This window comes from Dendrobates tinctorius, unplaced genomic scaffold (assembly GCF_039654945.1).
Source record: "Dendrobates tinctorius isolate UK_male_01 unplaced genomic scaffold, ASM3965494v1 ptg000104l, whole genome shotgun sequence".
In the NCBI taxonomy this organism is placed as follows: Eukaryota; Metazoa; Chordata; class Amphibia; order Anura; family Dendrobatidae; genus Dendrobates; species Dendrobates tinctorius.
In genome coordinates this window covers 19,020,602-19,046,116 of record NW_027361772.1, presented here as the reverse complement: position 1 = coordinate 19,046,116, position 25,515 = coordinate 19,020,602, and the positions used below count along the sequence as shown (strand labels likewise).

The following is a 25,515-nucleotide window of genomic DNA, read 5'->3' as shown; positions in this document are numbered from 1 at the left end:
TGCTGCCATATAAAGTACACATTAAACCATCAAATAATTCCCGTATACAGCACTCATATACCCATCATATAGTGTCAATAAACTACCACCATATATTGTCATATACTGCCGACATAATACCACTATACACTGTGTTCCAAATTATCATGCAAATTATATTTTTCTATGATTTTCCTAAATAGTCAGTACAAATGACAGTCATTCTAATAAAAGTCGTCACCGGTTAGAGTATACATCAAATTTTGTTGAAGAACCCTCCCAATGATAGCAGTATAATCTCCAAAATGACTAAAAACTCAAATTGCACTGTTCCAAATTATTAGGCACAGTAGAATTTCTAAACATTTGATCTGTTTTAAAGAACTGAAAATGCTCATTTGTGGAATTTGCAGCATTAGGAGGTCACATTCACTGAGTAAAAAAGCTATTTAACTTCAAAACATTCCTAACAGGCCAAGTTCCATGCTATCATAGGAACCCTTCTTTGAGATCACCTTCACAATTCTTGCATCCATTGAACTTGGGAGTTTTTGGAGAGTTTCTGCTTGTATTTCTTTGCATGAAGTCAGAATAGCCTCCTAGAGCTGCTGTTTTGATGTGAACTGCCTTCCACCCTCATAGATCTTTTGCTTGATGATACTCCAAAGGTTCTCTATAGGGTTGAGGTCAGGGGAAGATGGTGGCCACTCCATGAGTTTATCTCCTTTTATGCCCATAGCAGTCAATGACTCAGAGGTATTCTTTGCAGCATGGGATGGTGCGTTGTCATGCATGAAGAGGACTTTGCTCCTGAAGGCACATTTCTGCTTTTTATACCATGGAAGACAGCTGTCAGTCAGAAACTCTATATACTTTGCAGAGGTCATTTTCACACCTTCAGGAACCTTAAAGAGCCCTACCAGCTGTTTCCCCATGATTCCGGCCCAAAACATGACTCCTCCTCCTCCTTGCTGAAGTCGCAGCCTTGTTGGGACATAGTGGCCATCCACCAACCATCCACTACTCCATCCATCTGGACCATCCAGGGTTGCTCGACACTCATCAGTAAACAAGACTGTTTGAAAATTAGTCTTCATGTATGTCTGGGCCCACTGCAACCATTTCTGCTTGTGAACACTGTTTAGGGGTGGCTGAATAGTAGGTTTATGCACCACAGCAAGCCTTTGAAGGATCCTACACCTTGAGGTTTGAGGGACTCCAGAGGCACCAGCAGCTTTAAATATCTGTTTGCTGGTTTGTAATGGCTTTTTAGCAGCTGCTCTCTTAATCCTATGAACTTGCCTGGCAGAAACCTTCCTCATTCTGCCTTTATCAGCACAAACATGTCTGTGCTCAGAATCAACCACAAATCTCTTAACAGTACGATGATCACGTTTAAGTTTTTGGGAAATATCTAATGCTTTGATCTCATGACCAAGGCATTGCACTATTTGATGCTTTTCAGCAGCAGAGAGATCCGTTTTCTTTCCTAAATTCCTTGAAACCTGTGCCCTGCTTAATAATGTGGAACATCATTCTTAAGTAGTTTTCCTTTAACTGGGCTCACCTGGTAAACTAATTATCACACACGTTTGAGATTGATTTCAGTGATCCAAAGAGCCCTGATACACAATACCATCTATGAGTTTATTTGAAAAACAAAAAAAAATTACATCTTTATGACACTTAAATCCAATTTGCATAATGATTTGGAACGCAGTGTATGGTACCAATATATAGCCCAGAAAACAACTAAATACATGAATACATGGTCAATATCATCCTATAGAACCCACATAATATCACCATATATTGACAGTAAACTGCTATATCCAACCCACATAAAATAACACATGGTGCCAATATACTGCCATATAGAAACCACATATCACCACATAATAGCACCAGTATAATTCACACCATATAGTGCCAAGTTAAGGCCAAATAAAGCCCACATAAAACCACCATAGAGTGCCAATATATTGCCCACATAATACACCACATAATGTCAATATAGTCCCATATATAGCCCACATAATTCCACCATATAGTGACATTATATTGTCATATACAGCTTACATAATATTGCCATATAGTTCAATATACTTCCATAAGAAGAGTACAAAGTACTACCATATAGCCAATATATTGCCACATATAGCGTGCAAAATGCCACACTATGGTGCCATATACAGCGTAAAAAATACCGTATAATTTGTTAATGTACTGTCATATAAAGCCCATGAACTACCGCTATATAGTGCCAATTGACGTCACCATTTACATAACTCACCAAGGCCCGGGAATTTGGCTTTGCTCCCTTATCTAGGAGAAGTTTTGCCACACGATGATGGCCGCAATGTGCCGCCACGTGCAGAGGAGTGAGGTGATCCAACGTGATGTCATCAATCAGAGCCTGATACTGGAGGAGAAGCCGCACACAGTCCAGATGATCTCCCTGCGACGCCATATGAATGGGAGACAGCCCGTTCTGTGACAGAAAGCATAGGTCACTTGCTATAAGAGAGCGCCTCTTATCTACAGAGCGGCCATGTAGCCACAGGGTGCGGAGGGTCAATGTAGTGACCGGACCTCAGGACAGGACCTTGTAGGTGGTTGGTTAGGATCGCGACCATATACCGCAGTTATGTTACTGCAAACAAAACTTAAAATTTTACCAATTCACCAGTATCAGTACCTTTGTCTTGGCTTGTATTGGGGCTCCGTGATCCAGAAGAATCTCCGAGATCCGGACATGGCCATTTCTTACAGCACAGTGTAGAGGGGTCAATTCATCCTGCGGAAGAAATACAGAAGAGATGCTCACACACTCAACAATAGGGAATACTACATGGTGATTATTACACATATTTGGTAGACGCCTTGCTACACTCATCAGGAGAGCTTTAAACTACAGTAGAGCAATATGGAATGGAAAATATATGGCAAGGAAGAAAAATGCAGCTAAGTAATTATTTTGTGAACCCTGCTATTAGAAGTGGAAATAAAGAACAAAAACAACAAATTCTGAAAGAAAGTAGAGGAGCAAGAGAAACCGTCTGCAAACTAAAATATATCTATACAAATGCATGGGAAACAAACAAGGAGAATTGGAGCTGCTAACACAGGAAGACAGATATGATGTCATAGGCATCACTGAAACTTGGTGGGATAATACACATGATTGGAATGCAAACCTTTAGGGATACAACTTATTTATTAGAAACAGGAATGACAAGAGGGAAGGAGGTGTTGCCTTGTATGTTAGGAAAACATATATCTCCACAGAGATCCAAGCTGTAGAGAGTGGTAGCTCTGCAGAAACTGTTTTGGGTAAGAATACAAGGAGAGAAGAACAGAAAGGACACTACTGTAGGTATTTACTATAGGCCACCTGGACAGACTAAACATATGGATGGACTCTTTCTTCATCAGATGTCTCTGTTTTCAAAAAAGTAAGACATAGTGATCACGGGAGATTTTAAATATCCGATTTTTGTTGGGAATCTTTCTCAGGCAAAAGTTCTGGGTCCAGAAAATTCTTATCTGTTCTTGCTGACAGCTTTATCTTTCAAAAGGTAGAAGGGAGAACAATAGGATCTGCAATCCTGGAACTCTTACCAACAGGGAGGAAATGGAGTAAAGGTGGCTGGGAAGTTGTGAGGCAGTGATCATGCTATTCTCAAATTTTGGATTACAAGAGGAGGAAGACCAGTGAGGACTCCGACTTTAAGGTTGGACTTCAGAAATGCAGATTTTAATGGACTCAGAAGGAGGGTAGGAAATGTCCAATGTCTGGATATACTAAAGGACAGAAATGTCCAAGAAGGATGGGAGATTTTTCTAAATGAAATTCTCACGGCACAATCAGTAACAATCCTGAAATTAAGGAAGAATTGGAAGCATTTAAAGAGGCCAGGATGGATGAACACAGAACTTAAAGAGGAAAAAAGAAATTTATATCAAATGGAAAGAGTGGGGCATATCTAAAGAAGAATATAATGCTGTTTGCAGGGAATGCAGGTCAAGAGTTAGAAGAGCTAAAGCCAGTAATCAAGTCAGGCTTTCAAGGGAGACCAAAAGTAGCAAAAAAGGATTTGGGGGTATGTCAAAAACAAAAGTAAAGTCAAAGGTGCTATAGGATTTTTAAAGGATGAAAAGGATGAAGTGGTCAAAAATGATGTTGAGAAGGCCGAACTTTTAAATTCTTATTTTGCATCTGTGTCCTGTAAGGCTATGTGCACACGTTGCGGATTCCGCTGCGGGTTTTTCCGCGCGGAAATGCAGGTAAAACCGCAGGTAAAGTGACCTGCGGTTTGGTCTGCGGTTTTGCCCTGCGGTTTCACACCTCTACTATGTTAAAGGTGTGAAACCGCTGCGGAAACCGCACAAAAAATTGACATGCTGCGGTCTGTAAACCGCAGCAAAACCGCGCAGAAAAAACCGCACCGTGAGCACAGCGTTTTTGAAACCCCATAGGGTTTCATTGTACTGTACCATGTCAGCGGAACTGCTGCGTTTCCGCAGGGCCAAAACCGCTGCGGAAACGCAGCAGAATCCGCAAAGTGTGCACATAGCCTAAGAAAGCAATTGTAACATCAACTGATCTTCATGGTGCCATAGAAGGAATAAAATAATAAAAAAGCGAGATGGTGAGAGAATACTTAGCTAATTTAAATGCATTTAAATCTCCTGGTCCAGTTGAATTACATCCTAGGGTACTTAGAGAGTTAGCAGAGGAAATTGCAGAACCACTAGCCAGAGTATTTGAAGTGCTAGAATATTGGAGAAAGGCAAATGTTGTCCCTTTCTTCAATAAAGGAAAGTAGATGGAGCCAGGAAATTACATGTCAGTGAGCCTTACTTCTATACCAGGAAAGATCTTCAAATAAATTATTAAACAGTATGTATGCAAGTACTTGGATAATAATACAGTAATTAACAACAGCCAGCATGGGTTTGTAGCAAACAAGTCATGCCAGACTAATAAAATTTCCTTCTATGATGGAATCACTGACTGGGTGGATCAAGGAAATGCTGTAGATATAGTATATCTCGACTTCTGCAAAGCATGTGATAAACTATCTCATATTATCCTTATTGAAAAAATGACCAAGTATGGGATTGACAAAGCTACGGTTAGGTGAAGGAATGTCACAGTTTTGAGGAATCATCCTTATTCTCATTTGCACATGGAAACATGAGAAGCAAAGGAATGAAACTGAATGCGAGAAGATACAGATTAGATATTAGAAAAAACATTTTGACAGTGAAGGTGATCAATGAGTGGAACAGGCTGCCACGAGAGGTGGTGAGTTCTCCTGCAACGGAAGTCTTCAAACAGAGGCTGGACAGACATCTGTCTGGGATGGTTTAGTGAATCCTGCACTGAGCAGGGTGTAGGACACAATGTCCCTGGAGATCTCCTCCAACTCTAATATTCTAAGATTCTGTGATTATTACATGGCGATGTGGGAGAGTGCTCATAAAACTGTGCAATGGACAATATGCCATATAACAATGCCCACTATAGTGTCCCTAATACAGGTGTCCCTATTACAGTGCCCATCATAGTGTCCCTAACGAAGTGTCCCCATAACAACATGTAGCTTAGTGTCCCTAATACAGTGCCCCTATAACAGTGTCCATCATAGTGTTCATGATATCATGCCTCTATACCAGTGTCCAACATAATATCTGTATATCAGGGACCGGCATAGTTTCCCTAAAATAGAGACTGTCATAATGTCCCTAAAACAGTGTTCGTGTGACAGTATTAGGCATAGTGTATCTACAACAGTGCCCCCTATGACGGGATAAAAGAGAGTAGCCCTATAACAGTTGCAGACACAATTCCCCTATAGCATTATCAGGCACAGTGCCCCAATAATGGTGTCAGGCACAGTGTTCCTATAATCCAAGAGTGTCATGAACAATGCCCTATAACAATGACAGCTATGAAGAGAAAAAGGTAAACAAAAAAAGAGAAATGCTCCCCCGCAGGGAGTTCTGACTTCACGCCAGATCCCACTGTGGTTCCCATTACCTTGGTTAGTGCATCTATCTGGGCTCCTCTGTCCAACAGCAGGCGCACCATGATAACATTCCCGCGCCGGGAGGCGATGTGCAGAGCGCTAATACCATTCTTAGGGATAGAACAAGAACTCACATCGGATTATGAGAAATAAAGATCAATGAGTAACTTCAGACGAGAGGAAAGACAATTATTCTTACCTGAGGTGTAAAATTAACATTTGCGCCCCTGTTCAGGAGGAGCTGGGCCACATTGAGGTTCTCATAATGAGCCGCAATGTGCAGGGGTGTAAATCCTGTCTGCAAGGCAAACACATGAACAGATCACAGAAAGGACACAGGTACAACACACGCGACTGATGAATCTACAGCATGCTGAAACATAAATGGGGTATTACCGTCGCTTTATAACTGTGGGGTCTGACCTCCGGGATCCCCATTGAATGAAGGGGCCACAGAGCTGTTGCAATGCTATTTTCTCTGTGCAGGGAACTTTGGCTGACCACATTCACTAGAATTGAGCCATAAGGAAGTTCCTCGAGGAGTGTCAAGGTGCCCCACCAGCAGTACAACTCCTTAATTATCAAGAATGGTGGAGGACCCAAAAGTCAATACCCCACTAATAATAGTTATTACATATCCTAGTGATATCTTATCACTTTATAACATAGGAATAATCATTTAAAGTCAACAGGCTAAAGAGCAAAAGACCTCAGCAAGTTCTCCTCTTCTCCTGGTCTGAATTTCTGATGCATCATGAAGATGGTGGTCTGACATTTTGGCTTAACTTCGTATCCCTGTTGGTTTGGGTGAGTTCTCAGACTGGTGGAGGTGTAATGCTGTGTAGCTACCGTCTATTAATATGCTGATGTCCACTTATCACCAATCATATCGTCTCAGCAGATGGTCCCACAAACATGAGTGTTCCACACAGGTCTCCAGTCTATTGGACATCTTTGAGATTTGGTGGAACAGAAGATCCAGACAAGTCAGGTACAACTATGTGAGGCTATCATGTCAACAAAAGCTTCACACTACCCAAAATATCATGTGTGGAATAGATCACATCAATGGTGCCCAACGGTCCTCACTGAGTCATAACTGTGTCCATTGAGGTTCCGTCATTTTGGTGGAACTTCTCCAAATGAACTTCTGACAGCAGCGGCGGAAATGTGTCCACCAACTAAGGTTTATGTGTACACGGTGTGTTATTTCCAACAACAGAATCACCAAGGCTTTCCTAGGCCAAGTTGAATACAGATAATGTTGGCGGTCTCTTTCCGAACCCTGAACCAGCTAAAAGAAGTATAAAAAGGACTGAACGTGTGCACAGCAATCTCACTTTTACATTGCTGTGCATTAAGCTCATTTTTTGTCGCACCTTTGTAGGCAAATTCCAGGCAGAATCTGCCTGCAAAAGACATCGCGTGAACATACCCCAAATCAAGAACATTTCCTATAGCCGTTTCTGCTTGAAAAACTCATGAACTCTTCAAAAAATTCTGTGTGAACAAAACTTAATAGTGACTACTGTTTGTGCACATGGTGTTTTATTCAGGTGGATTCTATGGCAAAAAATGGACATAATACACAGCAATGTCAAAACAACATTGCCTTGCACATGTTCAGTCTTACATCACTTCATTTAACTTCTTCAGGGTTTGGAAACCCAGGAGAGGTTGAAGGAAGTAACATGTTCATTCTTCGGGAGGCTCTTGCTCTCTTAAGGAAAATATAAGGAAAAAGGTGCCATGTTGTGAGCTCATCTGTTCATTCATCTTTTGTGTCCGAGGATCTCCCTCTTCTGGTGAAGGAAGCTAGTGAGGCTGATTTGGATTAAAGAAACCAAACACCTGATCAGGTGGATTGTGACTGGGTAACGGGAACTACAGACTGGATATAAGGCAGCCGACGCCCTTCTGAGTCGCTGGTGATTTCTCTGCTGGATTCTTGGAGACCAGTCTGATTCCTGCTTCCCAAAGATAAGTTTTTGCTCTGCTATAGAACTTATTAGTTTTGGTTTTGTTTACCTTGTTTTTTGAGTTCAGCCATCCCCGGCCGGGGGTGTGCCGGATTCTTTTTCCTTGATCAGTGTTCTCTTTTGCTCTGCTTCCAGAATATTCTGAGTGCTGATATAGGGTTTGAAGTCTAGTGACTTCAGGGTCCTTTTTGCTTATCAGTTGTGTTGGTAATATTTTTAGCAGGGTTTTCTCGGATTGCAGACAGCAGCTTTTCTGTCCGGTCCTTTTTAGTTAGCTTGGGCCCCATCGTTTGCTCAACCTATCTTTCTATCTGTGTTAGTGTTTTCATCTTGCTTCACCGTCATTATATGTTGGGGGCTGCCTATTGCTTTGAGGTCTGCTCTGGGGCAGTCAGTTTTTCCCTTTTCTCTCTTTAGGCTTATTTAGATCTCCGGCTGTGACGAGGTGTCTAGGATCACCGTAGGAACACTCCACGGCTACTGCTAGTTGTGTGATAGGATCAGGGGTCTGCAATCCGCTAGTTTCCAACCTCTCTGATTTTCTGGGCTGAGCTTGTGTTTTGTTTTTTTTCCTCGGTGACTCAATCATAACAGTGCCAGTAGCGGAGCTGCTGTGAAAACGACAGCAAAACTACAGGCAGAGCCGCTTCAGGAAAGAAGCTGCTGGGTTTTTCCTGGAGTGGCCTCGCCTGCGAAAACTAGAATGCATGAAACCAAAGAAAGGAGGGTTCCTACCTTGCACTAGACGGATACACCTAATATAGTGGCCATGGAATATCTTATGTAATGTCAAGTACTGCAATAAGGGTGCAAAAAAAGTAATTATGACTAGTGTGTGTAAGAAAACGAATCACTTAACCATCATGCTAGAAAATGCCCCAAAGTGTGCACCAACAGTAAAAAAATAGGGTGTAAGATGAAGGATGGGACCCCAAGGGGGGTGGATTGTGGCCCTGTCAAGTGATGTCATGTATTCTGACCTTTGACAAGACGTCTGCATTGGGGTCGTTCTGCAGGAGAACAGCAGCTGTCCGGGTGTCATCATTTCGAGCTGCAATGTGCAGCGCGGGAAGTCTCACTTTTCCTTTCATCCCGTAGCTGATGAGGTGAGCCACCACATTCTCATGTCCCTGCTGCAGAGCTACGGCCAACGGGGTGAATCCATCCTGCGTGTGAGAAGATCATACATGGGAAAGCTTACATCTAGACTATTAGAGGTAACAGTACGGAGTGGACAGATGCGGGAACTTACATCAAAAGGTACAAGACGGCGGGGCACCGGCTGGTATAGTATCACTGAGTCCTTCAGAAAAAAGGCTGCACACTGGGATACTGTTTAATAGGTCAGTGACCCATCTTTATGGAGACAGCCCGAAACTTGGCTACATCCTGCGCGCTCTCTCTGTAAATGTAGGTCAGCCATCCTTTCTACAGAACCCAGCTGTGAGCTGAAGTTTTAAAAAGTTCGCCTTTTTAACCAAAAGACAAAAGAGGCCACTGGCAAGAAATGGGATCGTGCCCAGGGGCCAAGAAGCGATAAAACCAGGATGAGCTGGAAACCCGCCATCAAATGCCCCTTGTGCTCATATGCTGAGGATAGTGGTTTACGAAATGGTATTATACGCACGTGTAAAAGGAACAGGACCATTCTATTATATATAATTACCGTAGATAGCCAACGCATTTCAATTAGGTTTGATGTTCTCGCAACCATACCCATTCACTGGGGGGAGGAGGAGATTAAGGGTTCCCATGCTAAATAAGATACTTCTCCATTTTGTAGAAGTGCAGATATCAAGCAGCCGAAGTGAAAAAAGTATTATAAAAATATAATTTATTAATTGCACTTAAACAAAAAAATAAATGTAAGGAGGATAAGATAGAAACAATCGGCCTACGTGTTTCGAGCACTAAGGCTCTTAGTCAGGTGGTTGCTGGATATCTGCTCTTCTACTCAGCTGTTCTTGCTAGGGGGCCAGCCCGTGATCCTTGTCCGTGCCCCACACCCTTTTAGATTGATTTGTTACCGGATCTGTTTATCGGATGTGATTTCCTTGCTTGTTCATGTTTACTTCTCCTTTGTGCCATTTTTTATACATACCAGCTAATGTGTTTTTTTGTCTTTTTTTTTTGGGTGGAGTTTCACAAAATCTCGCATGCCGCATTTCAAGCTTTAGCCTCGTGCGCAGTTCTGTATGGCGGATGCTATGTGCCGCCACATGTGCTTGTAGCATAGAATACTCCTGAAGGGCACTAAGACTAAGCTTGATTGACAGGTCTCTCCTTATTTGTGTCTGACGTCATACTCAAATAGGGAGAGACCTGTCAATCAAGCTTAGTCTAAGTGCACACTGTGTGTTAATGTAGAGCTCCCGGCATATACTTTAATGTTGCCATAGGTCTCCAGTCACCAGACGGAGGCCCCAAGCTTCTCCTTCTGGCCTATGTCTTTTTACGCACATAGAGACTACGCTGGACAGATGTGCAGAACGATCGTTATCACCATCGTCCTGTGCCTACAGAATATCACCATTATCAGCAGCACATCGCCTCCTGTTTGTACACCATGAATGATCTAATCATCTGATGACGAACGATCATTTTGCAACCATAACACATTATGGCCACCTGGAAACAGGTTTCAGTTTTGAGGGTAATCCAGAAACCAGGGCACCAGACATCCTCCTTTTGGGAACTTTACTAGTACAGAAAAATCACAAGGTTTCGCCATGCAGGGCCTTTATCAAGGGATAGAAAAGCAGAGATATACATTTTTTATGGCTTGATAAAGGCTCCCGTGCAGCCGAAACGTGATTTTTCTGTGAGGACGTCTGATGACCTGGTTCCTGGATTTCTCGGTATTGCTACAACCTTGTGGACGGTTGCACCAAGAGCGCACGGACAACAGAACGGAGCATGGCACTCATCTATGGCAAGCACGTGACGAGGGTGATGGATTCTCTATGGTCGTGGTCCCTGTCGGGACGTATTCTAAAATTATAAAGGACATTAATTTAAATGGGAATGTGGCAAAATTTCCAGTGATCAGTGGCGCCTATCTTGAATCTTGGTATGAGGACCTTTTATTTTTGAATAAATAAAAAAAAACACTTTATTATATCTCAATAAATAACAAATTTTTGGTTTTATGGCATCAAAACTATTTTGACCCTAGCTGCTATGTTAGTCACACAAAGAAAATAATCTGTGACTCCAGTGTTTCCTTGAAAGGGTTATTCCCATCTCCAAGATCCTATCCCAATATGTAGTAGGTGAAATAATAACAATTATATCAAATACCTCCAATTAGAAATGTAGTATAGTTCTTCTGATTAGCTCTGTCGCTTACTCCATGTGCAGTAACTTAGGTATCCATGGTTACAACTGCTAAGAACTAACTGTCACTATATGAATGGTCATAACCATGGATACCTAAGCTACTGCAGTGCCCTGCACATGAGCTAAGCAATTTAGCAAATCAGAAGAACTATACTACATTTCTAACAAGCGGTATTTGCTAATATTATTATTATTATTATTATTATTATACCCATTACATATTGGGATTGGGTCATGAAGATGAGAATACTCCTTTAATGCCAACATAATTGTTCTGACCTCATCAAACAGCTCCCCAATGTCTCCTCTTCTTAGAATTACCTTAAAATTTGCAGTGGAAATAAGCTCGAACATCAAGAAACAGTGACTTCTTATGTCACCACATTTACTGACCTCTGTGGCAAGGTTCTGGTTGGCTCCGCTTTCCAGAAGGAACTTCACCACCGGAAGATGGTTCTCCTGAGCTGCCATATACAGGGGCGTAAAGCCTTTCTGTGGTCACATAAAGCAGAGGCGATGGTCACCTTTTTGTGAAATTACTGGAAACACATGATTTCATTATGCGGCGGCGGACAGTGGTACCTGTGACTGGCTGTTGACATTGGCGCCATAATTGACGAGCTCCCGCACCACGTCTTCTTGTCCGGCCAAGGCAGCAATGTGCAGCGCTGTGTTACCTTTCTACACAGCCGATGGGGAGGGGGGATATTTAAGATGGTTACACATACAGAGAAGGGTTAGGCACAGCCGTCCATAGATGGCACATTCCCTACAGATTATATATGATCCATATTTTTGATTAGATAACTGGTGATCCCATAACATCACCCTGACTGGATCCAAAGATCCCCCTTCCCCGGCCATTGGAGCTAAACCGTCATTCGGCCGGCGAAATAAAAAAAAAAGGGTAAAAACGAAAATTGGCCATAACAGGAAAGGGTTAATGATCACCTTAAAAAGGTGTGCTGGCCATTATAAAGTAAGTAAGGGGGCTTTCACATTGCGTTCTGTGTCCCTGTCGGGGTCCGGATATATGTGGCGGGGCCAGAGACTGCAATTGTGACGGCAGAGCGACCGTGCGCTCTGCCGTGCACTTTTTTCGGAAGTGTACTCCTACACTTTAAATGCGTGTATCAGGGGCTAAAAATGATTTTTACATTTGGCTTCTATTTAACACTTTGCACCGCTTGCCTTCTACAGCCTCTGTGTTGCATTGTCAATTGATGACCACAGAATGAGTTAACTTAGAATCTGTCAGTGAGCTCATTCTGCCACAAGAACATTTTTAGATTTTCTTTTTTTATCTTTTCTAAGCTCCCATTGGCTGATTTATGACCACATCAAAGTTCAATTTGCAGGTAAACAAAGAGCTTGTAAAACTCAAATGGTGCATGATTTTTAATGAAACCCAATTGAAAAAAATACATTTTAACATCAAATACATGCATTTAAAGGGGTATTCTCCAAATGTTTTCTCCCTTCTCCAAGTTCCTATCCCAATATGAAGTAGGTATAATAATAATAATATTAGCAAAACCTCCAATTAGAAATGTAGAATAGTTCTTCTGTTTAGCTATGTCTTTTTCCTCATATGCAGGCATTGCATGACCTTAGTTTTCCATGGTTACAAGCACTGGCAATTAGCTGTCACTATATCATTGGTTGTAACCATGGATACCTAAGGTCCTGTAATAGATTCACATGAGGAAAGAGACATAGAGAATCAGAAGAACTATACTACATTTCTAATTGGAGGCATTTGCTAATATTATTATTATTATGCCTATTACATATTGGGATAGGATCTTGGAGATGGGAATGTCCCTTTAAGTAAAAAAAAAAGTCCCCCTAAAACTGCTCAAATGCTCATTATACGATATAACATACGAGAGTCATTAAATGTGAGACAGGATTAGTTGACGGACAGTAGCTCTCACCTTGGTGGTGGTCTCCAGCACAATTTCTTTGTGTAGCAGCTCGCTCACCATTTTCAGGTGCCCCTCCTTGCTGGATAGATGCAGAGCATTCAGCCCATTCTGCGGGAAAGAAGGGGTTAATCTTTTTGAACAGAAAAAAACCATGGAGGCTATGGGGCTGGCAATGCAGCGGACAGTGAGGTCACACTACAACGCAAGCGGTAACATCACAGTACGGGGTAGATTTATGGCTTTGGGGGGCACATTTTTGTCCAAATATTGAATTTGCTAAGATTTACGCTCTATTTAGGCCTTATTCGCCAGCTACTTTTTTGCTGCAACATTATTATACAATCATAGCGTTTTTGAAAAAAGTAGATTTTCAAAAAAAACTGCAGCAAAAATTGCATCATGTGAACATGGCCTAATGCCAAAGAATCAAACACAAAATTTTTCAAAGGCCTAAGCTGGTGATTTCTAGGGCTATGCCAATGACGTATAGTTAAATCAGCCCCCATTTATTACTAGACTTGATTTTTCTACGCTTTCTTAAAAATTCCCATATGTCTCTGCCAAGGTAAAGTGTGAGCCCATCTTGATCAGAGTTAATCATTGGTGAAAACGGTTAGCAGCTACATATTTATTCCACAGTGACACCGCAGGCGAAAAGCAGTATTACATGATGAGTAAAACTGGCGTTTCTTGGAACCACAAGAGAAACCCAATTTTTCGAAGGCCAACTCCTCATACAGGACATGGAAATGTCTACTTTCTACTGCACCATAATCCTTGTTATCGACTTCCACCACGTAGGTAAGAATTGTATTTATGATGTGGTCATAGGTGAAGGTGTAATTTGTAATGGACCATTTATAATACTGGTTTCCTGATATGTGGTAGGTAAATCTTTGTGCCCCCTCAGGCAGCAGACATCAGGTGTGATGGCTACTTTTGGACCACCTAAAGCTTCACCCCCCAATAAAGGGAAACGGACTGCGCTTTTTGCCTAATAAATGCCAGCAATGCCTGGTATAATAAGGGAAATGATGCAAATGCAGCGACCAGCAGTGTTATCAGTCCCAGCCCCACCTCCACTCCCAGCAGCATTATCAGTCCTGGCCCCCCTGCAGTGCTATCAGTTCTGGCCCTCAGCAGTGCTATCGGTCCTGGCCCCCCCTCAGTGCTATCGGTCCTAGCCCCCCAGCAGTGCTATAGATCCTGGCTCCAAAGCAGTGCTATCGGTCCTGGCTCCAAAGCAGTGCTATCAGTCCTGGCCCCCAGCAGTGCTATCGGTTCTGGCCCCCTAGCAGTGCTATCGGTCCTGGCCCCCCAGCAGTGCTATCGGTCCTGGCCCCCCAGCAGTGCTATCGGTCCTGGCCCCCCAGGCAGTGCTATCGGTCCTGGCCCCCCAGGCAGTGCTATCGGTCCTGGCCCCCCAGCAGTGCTATCGGTCCTGGCCCCCCAGCAGTGCTATCGGTCCTGGCCCCCCAGCAGTGCTATCGGTCCTGGCCCCCCAGGCAGTGCTATCGGTCCTGGCCCCCCAGGCAGTGCTATCGGTCCTGGCCCCCAGCAGTGCTATCGGTCCTGGCCCCCCAGCAGTGCTATCGGTCCTGGCCCCCCAGCAGTGCTATCGGTCCTGGCCCCCCAGCAGTGCTATCGGTCCTGGCCCCCCAGCAGTGCTATCGGTCCTGGCCCCCCAGCAGTGCTATCGGTCCTGGCCCCCCAGCAGTGCTATCGGTCCTGGCCCCCCAGCAGTGCTATAGGTCCTGGACCACCAGCAGTGCTATAGGTCCTGGACCACCAGCAGTGCTATCGGTCCTGGCCCCTCAGCAGTGCTATCGGTCCTGGCCCCCCAGCAGTGCTATCGGTCCTGGACCCCCAGCAGTGCTATCGGTCCTGGACCCCCAGCAGTGCTATCGGTCCTGGACCCCCAGCAGTGCTATCGGTCCTGGACCCCCAGCAGTGCTATCGGTCCTGGCCCCCCAGCAGTGCTATCGGTCCTGGCCCCCCAGCAGTGCTATCGGTCCTGGCCCCCCAGCAGTGCTATAGGTCCTGGACCACCAGCAGTGCTATAGGTCCTGGACCACCAGCAGTGCTATCGGTCCTGGCCCCTCAGCAGTGCTATCGGTCCTGGCCCCCCAGCAGTGCTATCGGTCCTGGACCCCCAGCAGTGCTATCGGTCCTGGACCCCCAGCAGTGCTATCGGTCCTGGACCCCCAGCAGTGCTATCGGTCCTGGACCCCCAGCAGTGCTATCGGTCCTGGACCCCCAGCAGTGCTATCGGTCCTGGACCCCCAGCAGTGCTATTGGTCCTGGACCCCCAGCAGTGCTATAGGTCCTGGACCCCCAGCAGTGCTATAGGTCCTGGACCCCCAGCAGTGCTATCGGTCCTGGACCCCCAGCAGTGCTATCGGTCCTGGCCCCCCAGCAGTGCTATCGGTCCTGGACCCCCTAGCAGTGCTATAGGTCCTGGACCCCCAGCAGTGCTATCGGTCCTGGCCCCCCAGCAGTGCTATCGGTCCTGGCCCCCCAGCAGTGCTATCGGTCCTGGACCCCCCAGCAGTGCTATAGGTCCTGGACCCCCAGCAGTGCTATTGGTCCTGGCCCCCCAGCAGTGCTATCGGTCCTGACCCCCAGCAGTGCTATCGGTCCTGGACCCCCAGCAGTGCTATAGGTCCTGGACCCCCAGCAGTGCTATAGGTCCTGGACCCCCAGCAGTGCTATCGGTCCTGGACCCCCAGCAGTGCTATCGGTCCTGGACCCCCAGCAGTGCTATAGGTCCTGGACCCCCAGCAGTGCTATAGGTCCTGGACCCCCAGCAGTGCTATAGGTCCTGAACCCCCAGCAGTGCTATAGGTCCTGGACCCCCAGCAGTGCTATCGGTCCTGGCCCCCCAGCAGTGCTATCGGTCCTGGACCCCCTAGCAGTGCTATAGGTCCTGGACCCCCAGCAGTGCTATGGGTCCTGGCCCCCCAGCAGTGCTATGGGTCCTGGCCCCCCAGCAGTGCTATCGGTCCTGGCCCCCCAGGCAGTGCTATCGGTCCTGGCCCCCCAGGCAGTGCTATCGGTCCTGGCCCCCCAGTGCGGGTATATGAGATTAAAGATTTAATTGTACCTCACTTAACACCTCTTCAAATTAACCGTTTTGGAAGAAATGAAGAGGAATTAGCATATAAATGGAAAATATGATTAAGTTCATTAAGCGGCCTGGAAGCAGTCAGCGATACAGTATATACTATATACCTCTATACCTCCCTGTATTAATATCAATTAGTGACTATATTCCCATGTCAAACTTGTCACAAGTTGTGGTTTTACTATGGGGTCGAAATATTACTATGGGGTCAAGTAAAGAATATTTTTTTTATTATGGAATTAATTATGGCAGGTTAGGAACAACGAGCCCGACTCATTATTGCATTTACACTTATATTTTTGGTGTTTTTCGCCTGCTTTTCATTATCGCCTTATTCTGCTTTTAATTTGCACCTTTCTAAAGATTTATTTTACATTTTTCTGCTTTTTTTTTTATTGTTTTCTTATGTTTACCACCGTGGGCACAGTTTGGGGAACATACAACTTTCTGCTCTAAAAAGTAAAGTGGCAAAAATATAGAGCATTTTTGATTTTGCGCAAAATTTACAAACCACGTGCGTGCACAAGTTTGAAGACTCTGTAGTTAAAAAATATCAACGAATACCATAAGACAAAAAAAAGAAAAATTACATAAAAAATGCAAATAATGAATCGGGCTCAATATTTTTCACTTAAAAAGGGGTTGTATCAGGCAGGCAGAACATGACCCAAATTTTGCATCCTGCTAGACATGTTAGACGTTTATTTGTGTCTTATGCCATTACTCGTTTAGTCTGTGCCAATATTTTGTGCCAAAATTCAGGTATTTGTTAAAGACACATACCCTTTTGTTAAAACCATACCCATTCTCTTAAACCATACCCTTTTCCAGATACTATCCATTAAGGCTAAAAAAATCCAACCTGAAAGATCTCGGTTTTGTCAGCCCTGGCGTCATCCACTAATTGTTTATAATTCCCAAATGATGGATCCCTCCTCATCCCATCCTCTCTCTGTCGGTGTCCCTAAAGGCTCTGTCCTAGGACCCCTACTCTTCTTCATCTATACCCATGGTCTGGGACAGCTCATACAGTCCCATGGCTTCCAGTACCATCTATACACTGATGACACTCAGATCTTCCTCTCTGCCTCAGACATCACCTCTGTGCTGTCCACAATCCCAGAATGTCTATTAGTCATATCTTCCTTCTCATCACGAATCTTGAAGCTCAAAGTGGACAAAACGGAAATTTTCATCTTTCCTCCATTTCATTTAACCCTCCCTCCCTGATCCATCTATTACAATAAATGATATCACGCTTTCCCCTGTACTGGAAGTCTGCTGTCTTGGAGTAAGCCTTGATTCTGTCCTATCCTTCAATCTGCACAAGAAAGCCCTCAACAACTCTTGCCGCCTCCAACTTAAAAATATTTCCAGAATCTGTCCCTTATTCAACCTTGAATCTACTAAAATGTTAGTGCTTGCGCTCATCATCTCCTGAATCGACTACTCCTCTGTGGCCTTCCTTCTAAGAGTCTCGCACCTCTCCAGTACGTCCCTAACTCTGCTGCCCGACTAACACACCTCTCTCCTCGCTACTCCTTCGCTTCTCCCCTCTTCAAATCCCTTCATGGGCTCCCAAATCACCAAGTTATCCAGTTCAAACTACGAACAATGACTTACTTGGCCGTCTATAATTTGTCTCTTCCTTATATCTAACTAATCTCCCGACATGACATCTTTCCACACATAATGTCTGGTCCTCAGAAGACCTTCTTTTCTCCTTCATACTCATAAATTCCTCACCCAATCGCCTCCAAGGCTTCTCCCAAGTTTCCCCCATCCTCTGGAATTCTGTGCCCTAACACGTCCAATTATCCACCACACTTGGAACTTTCAGACGGAACTTAAAAACCCATCTCTTCAAGAAAGCTTACAGCCTTCAATGACCAAGATACCACCTCAACACCACCGGAGTTGCTGGAACCCCTCGACCTACTGGCTCCTTCCCCATCATCCTGAGGACTGAAAGCCCATGAGAGAAGGGCACTCGCTCCCCGTGCTTATCTGCCATTGTTATTTTGTTCATTGTAATTTATTTTGTTCATTGTAATTTATATCTGTGTTTTGTATGTAACCCCTTCATTATTAAAAATAAAAAATAATAATAATGATGTTCAGACAAAATGGTCAAAATTGGTTATTTTGGCCAACATTTTATCTTATGTGTATGGGTAGGTTAAAATGGTTCTTCAACTGCTGAAAATTTTTCTTAAAAAGGTTCAAATTGGCTAACAATGATAACATAATTGATAACTCACCCACACAGGTCTTGTTCCAGTGCTCACTTGGCCCTCGCTGTTCTCTATTTCTCAGTCCCAACATCAACAAACTGGAAATAGGCAGAAATGACTACCAATCTCTAGTAGAGGCGAGTCGTCGCTGCGGCCAGTGACGGCTGAACAAACTTATCCAGGCATTTCTGAAGTGTTGAGGATGTGACCAGGCAGAAGCATCCAGCAGGGACCGATGTGTGGGATCCATGATGCTGAGTATTACTTCTTGCATTATTTTTAACTGGTATAAACTCTATAAAGAGGTCCTGTCACTATATCAAAAGTGGCCGGTTTTTGTTCTTCTTGTATTCCCCTGCTGCTCTCCTGAGTATTCCATTTTTAGTTTTTTTTTTAAAAATGCGGTCCAGAGATCTGAACCTTTTATTAAGTGCTACGGTAATTATTATGAGATCTACAAGGGGGTGTGGCTCACAGGATCCTCAGGGGCGTGTCTTTATACTTTTCTGTATTATTGCCTTGTGAGCCACACCTCTTTACGAAAGACCATAAAAATTAGCACTAAACCAAAAATCCCATATCTCTGGAACCGTATTGCAGATTTATAAAAAAGAAAAAGCACTGAATTCTCAGGGGAGTAGCGGGAATAAAATAGGAGCAAAAATTGTCCGCTTTTTCATTGCCCAGTAAAACCCTTTAACAGGAAGAAAAATAGTTTTCAAAAAATATTTAAAGTCAATTAGCAACTGGCGCAACTGTAGCTCATAGCCACCTCTAAGGCTATGTGCACACGCTACAGTTTTTGCTGCGGATCCTCTGCAGTTTTGGCCTCTGCGGATCTGCAGCAGTTCTGCAGACAGTGTACAGTAGCATGTTATCCTATGGGATCTACATTCTGCTGTGCACATGCTGCGGATTTTTAACTGCGGAAAAGCTGCGGTTTTGAATCCGCAGAAAGAAATGACATGTGACTTCTTTTCTGCGGATTCTGCTGCGGTTTACCATCTCCTCCATTGTAGAGGTGATAAACCGCAGGGGAAAACCGCAGGCCAATCCGCAGGTAAAACCGCAGGACATTTTACCTGCGGTTCCGCAGATACAAATCTGCAGACCAATCCGCAGCGTGTGCACATAGCCTAAATGTAGGCAATGTGTACCTTTGCTGCATACAGAAAAATGGAGCACTGCGCAGCACCCGATGAAATCAGTGAGTCCTCAGTAAGTATCATTCATGGACAGACTCTAACAAACCATCTAAGGTAGAAGCCCTCTGTCAAATGAAGGTATTTGTTTTTCGGGAGAGTCTCAAGTAAAGGGGGCAAAGTTAAACATTTTACCTGCACAAGACCAGAAAGTAAGCTTTCAAAAATCAACAGTAATTATGGTGAATCGTGAATTAAGACGCTCAGAAGACGAAATCTGGGCTAGCAGACAAGACATATCCGACATCACAGTGTTGGTTGAGAAGAAAGGTCAGAAGGCACGGTGAGGTCGGGCAGAATACACGGCCTGTGGGACAGGTCTGACCACATATCTCCCCCTCAGGATCACAGGACATATGAGGCTGGACCTTTCCCACACGCCCGATATTCTCCAGGAGACCTAAAGGTGCCGGCTGAACCGCAATGGTGGTGTCACTGAAGTGGAAACTTATGGTGGAACACAAGATTTTGAGATAATGTCTACTTCACTGTTTGTGACAATTCTATGTGGTCTAAATCAGTGGTGGCCAAACAGAAGACCATGATCTACCAGTAGGCCTCTGAGAAGGGGCAGGTAGACCTCGAAATCAAGATCATATTGTGTTCTCTTTCTAGCATGGCAAACAACCATCTTGAAGGTTCAATTCATGGGTCAGCGTTATTACATGGTTTGGGACTCACTTAGGGTTGGTGTGAGCCATCAAGGACTAGCAAAAGGGAAAAGCAGCAGGGTCGTATATTAAGAATTCATGGCTGAGGTGCAGGTTCTATAAACCTCTACTTATCACTGTCATGGGGGCAACTAGGGAAACGGAAAAAGGGATATCTATACATGGTGATCCCCTAGTAGATCACCTAACCCCACAAAATAATATCTCATACTGAAAAAGTTTGGCCGCTTCTAGTCAAGACCTTTGAAGTAGAGAGAGACTTTAGGAGCCACTTGTTCTTGGTCTACTTAGTCTACAGATAGTTAAACCATAGATTGCAGGAAAGATAATGGATTTTTATCATTCATGGCTTTTGAATTCAGAATAGAAAAGTATATAAGGTACGATAGCTTGAAAAGTTTTTGGTTCTTTGTGAAACCTACGTGAAACCCACTTGTAGACGTGAGGATAAATCATACAAGTTTCTTCTGCAGGTGGGAGCAAAGTTCTGATTGTAGTGTAGTCTCTCTCCATAGATCTACGTGAGAGCCGAGAATGCGGAAAATACTATGTGGACTAGCTTCAAAGTCATGAGGCCAAACGGGATCACCAGTAGCCAAGAATAAAACCAGTGCTACTGAATATTAGTGGTTGTATAAGGAGGCTATTCTGCCAGTAAAAGTTCTGGAGAACATCTATGCCAAAAGCTCAAAGACTGGAAATGGGGGAAAAATGTTTGATCCATCTTTATTTCTAAAGCCTAAACATGACTGCATAAAGCGTGCTATACATGATATATTATGGATAGGGGTGCGTTTTACCTGGTTGCATGTATTTATATCCACTCCATTCCTCAGATGGTCCAGCGCTTTGTCCAGGTTTCCAGCCCTGGCAGCTCGCAGGAAGCTGGTCGCTGCATCAGCCTAAAAGGACAGAGTTATTGTTAGCATTATAATTTACTTTTACTACGTCAACAACGCATTTTGCAGTGCTGTACAATGACTGTGAACATTTATATCAACTCACTTCACCACCTGGCTACTTCATTTCCTTTCCGCAGACATCCCTACTATCATCATGGGCGACTTCAACATCCCCATTGACACTTCCCTCTCAGCTACCACTAAACTTCTATCTCTCACTTCCTCCTTCGGCCTCACTCAATGGTCTTCTACAGCCACCCACAAAGATGGCCACACACTGGACCTCATCTTCATTCGCCTCTGCTCCCTATCTAACCTCTCTAACTCACCTCTTCCTCTCTCTGACCACAACCTTCTCACATTCTCTTCCCTCTCCACTCCATGTCTACAATCCCCACCCCACAAACTTTCACACCCTCGCAGAAATCTTAAATACCTTGACCTACACTCATTCTCTGAATCCCTAGTCCCTCTCACAGATATAAGTTCCTTACACAATGCGGATGACGCTGCTGCTCTATATAACACCACAATAGCTGTAGCTTTGGAATCTGCTGCCCCACTTACACATACCAAAGCTCGCAAAATCAACAGACAGCCCTGGCACACCAGCCTGACCAAAGAACTGAGGCGAGCTTCCAGGGCTGCTGAGCCCAGATGGAAAAGATCCCACTCCAACGGGCACTTCATCGCATTCAAACAGTCCCTCACTACTTTCAAGACCACACTCGCCACAGCTAAACAAACCTACTTCTCATCTCTCATATCCTCCCTGTCTCACAACCCTAAACAGTTATTCAACACCTTCAATTCTCTCCTCCGTCCCCCAGCACCTCCTCCCTCCCCACTCATCTCAGCTGAAGACTTTGCCTCATTTTTCAAGCAGAAGATTGATACCATCAGAGACAGTTTTGGTCAACAACCCCCAGAGCCCCTCCTCCTGACTTCCCAGCCCTCCACCTCCAAAACCAACTTCTCCACCATTACAGAAGATCGACTCTCCACTCTACTCTCAAGATCACATCTCACCACTTGTGCACTTGACCCAATCCCTTCCCACTTCATCCCAAACCTCACCACAGTCTTCATCCCAACCCTAACCCATCTCTTCAACCTATCACTAACAACTGGTGTTTTCCCCTCAAGCTTTAAACATGCCTCCATCACACCTATCCTCAAAAAGCCCTCTCTTGACCCATCCTCTGTATCTAGCTATCGCCCTATATCACTTCTCCCCTATGCCTCCAAGCTACTGGAACAACACGTCTAACTTGAACTGTCCTCTCATCTCTCTTCTTGCTCCCTCTTCGACCGCTTACAATCTGGCTTCCGGTCACACCACTCCACTGAAACTGCCCTTACTAAGGTCACCAATGACCTCTTAACCGCCAAGAGCAAGCGACACTACTCTGTCCTCCTCCTCCTGGACCTGTCGGCTGCCTTTGACACAGTGGACCATTCCCTATTACTACAGACCCTCTCATCCCTTGGCATCACAGACTTGGCCCTATCCTGGATCTCATCATACCTAACAGACCGGACATTCAGCGTCTCCCACTCACACACCACCTCCTCACCCCCTATCTGTCGGAGTCCCACAAGGTTCAGTCCTAGGACCCCTGCTCTTCTCCATTTACACCTTTGGCCTGGGACAGCTCATAGAATCACATGGATTTCAGTATCATCTCTATGCTGATGACACACAGATCTACATCTCTGGACCAGATATCACCTCCCTACTAACCAGAATCCCTCAATGTCTGTCCACTATTTCATCCTTCTTCTCTGCTAGATTTCTGAAACTTAACATGGACAAAACAGAATTCATCATCTTTCCCCCATCTCAAGTGACCCCCCCAACAAACCTATCCATTACAGTAAATGGCAGCCCACTCTCCCCAGTCCCACAAGCTCGCTGCCTCGGGGTAATCCTTGATGCTGATCTCTCCTTCAAACCACATATCCAAGCCATTTCCACTTCTTGCCGACTTCAACTCAAAAATATTTCACGAATCCGTTCATTCCTCAACCAAAAATCTGCAAAAAACCCTAGTCCATGCCCTCATAATCTCTCGCCTTGACTACTGCAACCTCCTGCTCTGTGGCCTCCCCTCGAACACCCTCGCACCCCTCCAATCTATTCTAAACTCTGCTGCCCGACTAATCCACCTGTCCCCCCGTTATTCCCCAGCTTCTCCCCTCTGTCAATCCCTTCACTGGCTCCCCATCGCCCAGAGACTCCAGTACAAAACCCTAACCATGACATACAAAGCCATCCACAACCTGTCTCCTCCATACATCTGTGACCTCGTCTCCCGGTACTTTCCTGCATGCAACCTCCGATCCTCACAAGATCTCCTTCTCTAATCCCCTCTTATCTCCTCTTCCCACAATCGCATACAAGATTTCTCTCGCGCATCACCCCTACTCTGGAACTCTCTACCACAACATATCAGCTTCTCACCTACCATCGAAACCTTCAAAAAGAGCCTGAAGACCCACCTCTTCCGACAAGCCTACAACTTGCACTAACCACCGACCGACCAAACCGCTGCATGACCAGCTCTACCCTCGCCTACTGTATCCTCACCCATCCCTTGTAGATTGTGAGCCTTCGCGGGCAGGGTCCTCTCTCCTCCTGTACCAGTTATGACTTGTATTGTTTAACATTATTGTACTTGTTTTTATGTATACCCCTCCTTACATGTAAAGCGCCATGGAATAAATGGCGCTATAACAATAAATAATAATAATAATCCCTGACCTTCCCATTTCTCTGTCCCGTAAACAACTCAGCAATTAATGACGGAGTAATGTAATGTACACAATCCCTGGTTAAAAGGGTCGTCCGGGGAACACAAATTATTACCTATCCGCTGGATAGGTTATAACTTATTAAATTTTTATAAAATAATTCTAAAATACAGCAGATGTGCAGAAGACAATCTGGGCCGCCCAACGGACCTCTCAGCAATGATTTGTACATGACACATGAAAAGAATAAAGTAATTTTTTCAGGTATGCAGGACTATGGCGTAGAAGTAAAATACCATTTTGAAAAGGCTTTACAGTGGTGAAAGCCAAGTATAACAGGGATACCTGACTATAGGTTCCTTTTTTTAAAGAGGATCTATCACCAGGTCAAAAGTTTTACCATTTTATTGCTGCTGCTCCCCTGATTATTATTTTTTTTTTTAATCCCCCGTACTGTTCCAGAGATATGGGACTTTATATTTAGGACTTCCTTTTATGTGTCTTTACAAAGGGGTGTGGCTCACATGGGAATCAGTCAAAGGACACGCCCCCGAGGAACTTTAGTAAAGGACCTTATAAGTAAGCACAAAATAAAAAAGCCCATATCTCAAGAACTGCATGGTGGATTTAAAAAAAAATAATCAGGGAAACAGCAGGAATAAATTAAGAGCCAAAGCCGCCCACTTTTCACTTAATCTAGAGTCTTCATTAAAAATCTCCTGTGAATACACAACTCATATGGAGCGCTACGTATCTCCATGGTGCCAGTGTAGTCTGATTCTGCATTGCTATTACTCTTATATCTGCCCCCTCTCCTTCTCCTACTAGGTTAGCTGGTAGACTATTCTCATGGAGTCACATAGGTCTGCATAAGAGCTGTATACACAAATCGGCAGTGGTTTACATATCATTGGTGCAACCTGTGCAGCCACACAGGGGCCCAAGAGGTCCACTTCCACCTTCAAATCAGCAAGCAGCACAATCAGTGTCTCTTCATACATCTATTGGCACATTTTACATGAGCCTTTCATTGGAGGTACGTGTCTTCAGGATTTCCAAATTTACACCTCTAACCGGAGGTGCTAATATATGCCACTGCCGAAAAAATTCAAAGTTGTTAACCTCTGGAGATATATATATATTTTTAGAAATATATATATTTAAATGCATGTATTTGGATATAAAAATCATTTTTGTAATACGGTTTAATTAAAAAAATTTACGACCTTTTGGCTTTTATAGACTCTTTAGTTTTCCCTGCACATTTCATTTTGATGTGGTCGGTGGTTATAAATCGGCCGAAAGGAACGCTAAAAAGAGGGATAAAAAGAGTTAAAAACTCTCCCACTGGATAATTAGAATTAGCTC

General features: G+C 44.2%; 1 protein-coding gene across 7 annotated transcripts in view; it reads right to left on the bottom strand.

Moving 5' to 3' along the window:
* ANK1 (ankyrin 1) overlaps window positions 1–25,515 on the bottom strand; it is a 321,679-nt gene that overhangs the window by 127,837 nt on the left and 168,327 nt on the right. For all 7 annotated transcript variants that reach the window (XM_073588873.1, XM_073588874.1, XM_073588875.1 and 4 more), the window contains exons 3-11: window positions 21,292–21,393; window positions 13,270–13,368; window positions 11,915–12,013; window positions 11,726–11,824; window positions 8,974–9,159; window positions 6,214–6,312; window positions 6,026–6,124; window positions 2,678–2,776; window positions 2,273–2,470 (exon numbers count right to left, since the gene is read on the bottom strand). In XM_073588873.1, coding sequence (XP_073444974.1) covers window positions 2,273–2,470; window positions 2,678–2,776; window positions 6,026–6,124; window positions 6,214–6,312; window positions 8,974–9,159; window positions 11,726–11,824; window positions 11,915–12,013; window positions 13,270–13,368; window positions 21,292–21,393 — 1,080 coding nt within the window. The remainder of the gene's footprint in view (window positions 1–2,272; window positions 2,471–2,677; window positions 2,777–6,025; window positions 6,125–6,213; window positions 6,313–8,973; window positions 9,160–11,725; window positions 11,825–11,914; window positions 12,014–13,269; window positions 13,369–21,291; window positions 21,394–25,515) is intronic.